General features: G+C 28.9%; 1 protein-coding gene across 1 annotated transcript in view; it reads right to left on the bottom strand.

The window, feature by feature from the left end:
* Positions 1 to 5,953: 5,953 nt before the first annotated feature.
* Positions 5,954 to 7,101, bottom strand: part of LOC107453388 (tyrosine 3-monooxygenase) — a 30,698-nt gene continuing 29,550 nt past the window's right edge. The window contains exon 14 of the mRNA XM_043044778.2: positions 5,954 to 6,198. Within this exon, the coding sequence (XP_042900712.1) occupies positions 6,036 to 6,198 (163 nt within the window). The 3' untranslated portion in view covers positions 5,954 to 6,035. The remainder of the gene's footprint in view (positions 6,199 to 7,101) is intronic.

Genomic DNA, 7,101 nt, shown 5'->3' with positions numbered 1-7,101 from the left:
GTAGAAATGCCGGTAAAAATACCTACAACCATGTGGCCAGTATTTTCATCTGTGTAAAAGTGGATACAAGATAGAGAATAAGTAGAAGCGCCGATAGAAAAATAAGTAGAAATACTTTGTGGCTTAGATATTTTTTGTTACATAAAAACAATACAAACAGAGTGCTCCAGAATCACCATTTTAGATACAGATTTTTTTATGAGCCTCGCCAAAAATATGTTTAGGCAAAAATATTTAAAAAGCAAAAACATCGAAATAAGCTTTATATTTTGATAAAACAGAACTGAAGTATTAGGTTCACCTTTTAGTTTTATTCGGAAACATATCTAGCATTGACTTTTTTATTCTAATTGCTAAGTTATTTATTTCAATTAGCAATTGTTAGATTTTGGCGAGGTTTTTTCCAATTTGTTTTTAATAATTATTTATGACTTCTAATTTGTATTAACAAGAATTTTTAAATAGTTATAAAAGCAATAACTACAGAGCACCGTGGACATAAAAATTTATTCAATATCACAGAAATACAAATGCATCTATTATTTTAATGTTGAGCTTTTGTTGCTAAATCTGATATTTTGTGTTTCTTTTTTCCTTTTTTTTAAATTTAGGGCAACAATTTTGGAGTCATTTTCTGTATATTACAGTAATCTCGTTGCATCGGTGCCTGGAAAGAAAACTGCTCTGAAGATCTTTAGAAATTCAACTGCTTGTGACCCCGGAAATGATTGCAATTTTTCCAATGCTTATGACTTAAACACAAACTTGACATTAAATGAAAAATAAATATCCAGCTTATAATGTGTTTAATAGTGTTTATTTTTTTTAAAAAAATTATTATAAATAAAAAATAGAAAAATTATAAATTGAAAATGAAAATAACCTACAATTTTCAAGTGAATTAAAATATTAAAAAGTATAAAGAAATAAAACTTTTGCCACACCCCAAACGAGAAAAATACGTTGAACGCATCACGTGCGAAAGGCGTGGGAGGGATTTCCGGTGGTGATAAAAGTTAAATATGAAAATGATGCTTCCAACGTTTTTTCTTTTGGTGTAGGAAAAGCAGAATTATTTTCTCCTTTTATGTCCACTTAGAAAAAATTTGTTTATACAATTTTAATTTAATTTTATTATTTCCTTCCTTTTAATTTTGTGTCTGTTATTTCTTTTTAATGTTGGAAAGTTGAGGAAATTTTGATTAGTATCAGTTGATATTTGAGTCCTCTAGCTAGCCAGAAAGTGTGGGAAATTTTAATGGATTGGCTAAAATAACACGGTAATTTCTCTCCGTAGCGGCCAATAAATGATTGAATTTATTTAAGAATAATTTTTAAAAACAACCATCTGAACTAAAATAGTTAGTTTCAGTTTTTCTTCCATATGCTCTGTTATAAATTCGGTACTCACATGCAAATTTTTGTAACCAATTCTCAATATTTACGAAGGTGATTATTAAAGAGAAAAAAAATGAGACGAAAAAATAGATCGAAGCTTTAATCGAAGTCATATTTCACCATGCATTAAAAATCAATAAATCTAATTAGTGCCAATTCCTGAGGTTTTCATGTATGTGTTTTGAATTAGCAGTTCTGGAACTTTTTTATCATTAAGAAAAAAAATTTTCAATTTGTATAAAAAATTAAAAATTTGTAGTATATTGAAACTAAAATCCTTAATTAAATGGAAGCTTTTTTGAGCAGAATTTTCCAACCAACAGTTACTGAAAGATTATTGTGACTACTATTATTTCCTTTTCGCAATCTTTTAAGTAATTTTTGCTATGTACCTAAAAAGGTATTCGATTCGGGAAATATCAAACATCAAATTTAACGATATTTATGTAAACAGGAGTAAATTTCTTAATTTCCAATAATAAATTACAGTTGTTATGAAGTTTTGAAAATCGGAGCTTGTTGTGGCTTGCCTTTTAAATAACAAATAATATAGTTTTCCCTTTAATTATCGTTTTAATTTTTATATTATAGTGCTAAACTTCTATTAGTTTTTGTTGTTATGGTGATGGCAACGTTCGTTGTTTTATGGTAACGTAAAAGAAGTTTTAAAGGTATTCTAAAAATGTGAACGTTGTGAGACGGAATAAACGGAAAATTAAATGTTTGAATTATTATTGTGAACGTCAATGTGAATTAGCTCTTTTTTAATCAGATAATATATTTGAGGTCAGCTTAATACAATATCCAGTGTTAAAATTTCGCTTTAAACAGGAATAGTATGTAAATTCTAGAATGATAAAGATCAAAAAATAAATATACACTAGAGATTTCCTTTTGAGTTCAAATTATTTAAAGAATGCGCTGTGAGTTAAAAGGTTTTAAATACAGAGATGTTAAAATAATTAAAATCAAAGGATTTACTAAATTAAACAAGAAACTCTTGAATTCTGATGTCTAACTTATATTAATCAAAATTACAATTTAGAATAGCATTGTTAAAAGTATAAAAATTTGAACCGTTGAGAACATGCTTTAGTAATTCACAGAAAACCACTACAAATATATATTTTTAGCAAAAATCATAAAATATATTATGTTTTGTGATAATTAGCACTGTTTGACCACGGCTTTCTAAACTAATTCACAATGGCATAAATAAAGTATAAATATTATCCAGACGTTCAATTGGTATTAAATCGCTGAAGATTAATGAAAGATGGTGGCAACCACAACAATTGGAGTTAAAAAATCGAAATTTTTTTTTATTGTTAATATAAAAGAAAAATACTTTTATTTTGGTATTGGAAGTGGTCTGGACCATATCTTGAAAGACACTAAATATAAACAAATTTATTAATTGCCAGTTAATGAAGTTCATAAATTGTTAAAATGTGGATCCATTGCAAATTTAAGAATAGTTCAAATGGATATTGTTTCACCAACGTTTAATTGAAGTTCGTGACAACTACATTAATTGAAGAATTGCTGTTCATTTTGACTATATCTTTCCTCCTCTTCAGCAATATAGTGAAAAATGTGGATAATTTATGTGTATATTGGTCATATTTTACTATACCCAAAAAATAAAAATATATTTTTAAAGTTCCAGTTTATGATGTTCGCTTTTGAATTGATACTCAACAAATCACTTTTTGGAATATATATATATATATTGAGGCAGCTTAATACTATCTTCAACTTTAAAATTTCGTGTTTTATTAGAAATTGCGCGTAAATTGATATTAAGATAAAAATTATTACGCAACCTTCAAGTTTCTTTTCTAAATTTATATAGTTTTAAGAATTATGCTGTGAAAGAATTGGATTTAAACGTGAAAATATTAAAATGTTGAAAATATCATAAAATAACTCAACTTACATTTGTCTGATCAACTTCAGAATCGAGATCTAAAATTCTGAAGTCGAATGTGATTCCGCTGCTGCATAATACAAGTATTTCACTTTGAAGTACATAGTTTGCAAACTCCCGCAATCGCTTTCGCAGTACCTTTACGTTTGCTTCGCAGTTAGAGCTCGCTTCGTTTACCCGTTCACTACTGACTTATTTTCTCCAACTTCATACGTATGCTATAACTATTTTACCACGTTTATATAAACTTGCCTTCGTGTATGTCTGTCCGGGTGGAATTTTGCAAGAGATTTTAAATTAACTTCCCGACTAGCTACAAACTTCAAATTTGGCACATAGTTTAGAATTGGATATGACAATGCATGAAAATGAAGAGAAAAAAGACATACAAAATTAAAATAAAATTAAAATTAAAGAAAAATTAATATTTTCGATTGTCTTTTGTTGTCGATTCGATTATTTCAAATTAGTGTCACATGTCAGTTGAAAAGTTTTGTGTACAGTGAGTGAAAAAATTGAGATTTTGGAAGTGAGTACAAAAAAAATAAAATAAAAAATAATACTTATAAAAACCACTTTTTGTAGTGGAGAATAATAATTAAAAAACAAAAATTTGAAAAATGAAAAGCGTGGTGCGCATGAAATACATAACAGTACATATACTCATACATATACACATTTTCTTACTCATACACATGCACAGCCACATTCTCATACACATGCATATACACATCCACATTCAGATACAATTACAGATATACATACACATATTCTCAAGAGCACACATACACACACTAATATAACATTACTGTTATGTATTTCATGCGCCCCACGTTTTTCGCTTTTCAATTTTTTTAATTATTATTCTCCACTACAAAAACGTGGTTTTTAAAAATATTATTTTTTATTTTGAACTTTTTTTTAATATAAATTCCTAAATATCGGCAACATTTACATTCTGTAAGAACCTTAGATTTATATATATTTCTATTTTTTTAAGCAATTCTACTCTGAAATTATATTTGAAATGCATAATTCAAAGAATTTCGTTATTTAATAAATCTCAATGTTTAAAGACAAAACAATTTTAAATTCGTATTCAGACAAAAACTCTTTCAATGTAAAGAAAATTTTATGACTTTTTAATAAATAAATTTTTTTCTGGGTTAACTATGAAGCATCATTGACACTAAAATAAGACACCAAATAAGAATTATTAAACCTACACAATATTAAACCTACACATATCAACAAAAGTATTGCACAGTTTGAAATTGTCCTCTTTTAAATTTTCATTTCTGGCAAATTTATATAAGTTAGTTCGGGCTTTCTTTGTTCTTGCGAGAAACGCTAATTTTCATTTAAAAATTTGTAAACATCTACATCTAGGTGTTTATCTCTATGACTGACTGCTAACTCGATATTTCAGTTCTTTGTTGACAATTCAGAACAAAAAACTGGTTAGTTTTTCAAAATGTCCTCATTAGTGTTATACATAATAAAGTACTTTGAATTGCGGAATTAATTTTACTCGTGTTTCTTTTCAAGAATTGAGCGACAATTTAATTGAATATACTTATGTGTGTCATGAAAAATTTAAAGAGTTTTGCTAACGTAAGTGTGGACACTTGGCTATTTTTTTCTTTCTACGCAAAGCGGAAATCTTTTGAATCTTGCTTCATAATAAACATTAAGCAGTTATTAGTTTGAAAATATCCAAATACTTTAAGTTATATTCATTTGAAATTTTTAAAAAAATTAAAAGACTCCACTCCCCAACCCCATAGTTGCTTCTCACTTATTTATTCATGATTTTTTCTTAAAAGTCGATGGTATTATTAAACATTCAAAGAGAAATTGATTTGGATGTTGAAAAAATCATTGACAGATTTGCCAAAGTTTCTAAAAAACGCATTACATTTATTATTTAAAGATTTTGAATACTTGAATTATTTATGGATTGTTCTATTGTTCATTATGAAAAAAATAAATGAGAAGACTAGCATTAAAAACCCCAGTTTTTTCTTCAAAAAAAAATTATTTTTTTTTCATCAAAAAATTAATTGTGTGGAGGGGGGGGGATCTGAGCCCATGACCCCCCCAGGAAAAATTTCTTGATCCGCCCCTGCAACAGATCAACTTCATCTATACTACAACTTGGCTTTATTTATTTAACGATTAAGTATAGATAATATTTAGTATATATTGATAATAAGTTGAGATAATTAAGTATATATTGAACGTCTTATTGATTAAAAAAAATTTTTTTTCATCAAAAAATTAATTGTGTGGAGGGGGGGGGTTTGATTCCATGAGCCCCCCCCCCCAGGAAAAATTTCTCGATCCGCCCCTGCAATAGATCAACTTCATCTATACTACAACTTGGCTTTATTTATTTAACGATTAAGTATATATAATATTTAGTATATTATTGATAATAAGTTGAGATAATTAAGAATATATTGAGCGTCCTATTGATAGTTATATTGCCCTAACTACCTCAAACGATGTAACACAGCTAATAATGTGTAATAATCAAGGCGGAATAATTAAGTATTTGTATAAATGCAACAAAATATCTGTACGCAGTGTAATTATTCTTTTAACAAAAAATCAACAACATCATTCATGCTACAGTCTGGCTTTATTTAGTTCACGGTTAATTAAGTATATATTGAGCGTCTTATAGAGAGTTATAAGTATTTAACTACTTCAAATGACGAAACGCAGCCATCAAAGTTGAATAATCCGATTTTATGGATTCTGCCAGCTTCTCTAGTTTCGTCAAGGAATCAATCTCCACTATCGTCTCAGTGTATGGATCATAAATAACATGGTGTTGGTGATCCATGTGGTAGTTTACATATTCCCTGAAAAAGAAACGGAAAAATGTTAGCCGATATTAAAACTAAACACATCAATACTTTTTAAATGGAGCTCCTTGTTTTTATTATTTTGTCAGTATTTTATTTTTATGACTTCTAATTTTCGCGTCAAGTCGTAAATTGTGGTAATATTTTTTATTTCCAATAAGCTGCACAATCGGTCTTGCCGATGAGCAGACCTAGTGCGTTCTCCAGAGGTGGTATCCACTCTTTCAGGACCACCACAATGGGTGAGATACCGTTGGTCATGTTAATTTGGACGTCTAGTTTCTGCCACACTAGATGGCAGCACCGAGACTCTATTTGGATGCTAAAGTGCACTAGGAATTTAATTTTGCCGGAAATGCCAAGAGCCAATAAGGGACTCCAGGGATCTTTTACATGCCGCATAATCATACGACATGGCCTCTGAGGATTTTCTGCATCCCGAAAATCCGGTGTCTGGGCCGGGGATCGAACCCGCAGACTTGGGCTCAGAAGGCCGAATTGTGGTAATATTGCAAGTTACATCTTTATAAAAAAAATCACTGAAATTGTTTCGTTTCAGACACCGATATTTGAAGTTAAGACGTATTCAAAACTGTGAGTACAAAACCGAAAATCTACTCGTTGAAGTTTCCATGTTTTGAGATGCAAACGATTGCCTGAAGTTTTGCCACAAAATTTTAATTTATGCTTTTACCAATATTTTTTTGACCTAAATATGTTTTCTGTTCCGAGATCATTGCTTTTCTTCAGCATCATTACTTTTAGACTTCTTCTGTGCTATGTATACAAATTTCGCGAAATGAAAACTTAAAAATATGGTTTTTATGAAAATTTATATAGCTTGAAAACTATTTTATTCATTACTTTCAAATTTTTGATGTTGCAATTTAAAATTACGCA

Source organism: Parasteatoda tepidariorum, chromosome 2 (genome assembly GCF_043381705.1).
Source record: "Parasteatoda tepidariorum isolate YZ-2023 chromosome 2, CAS_Ptep_4.0, whole genome shotgun sequence".
Lineage (NCBI taxonomy): Eukaryota > Metazoa > Arthropoda > Arachnida > Araneae > Theridiidae > Parasteatoda > Parasteatoda tepidariorum.
This window is presented reverse-complemented; position numbering and strand designations above follow the sequence as displayed.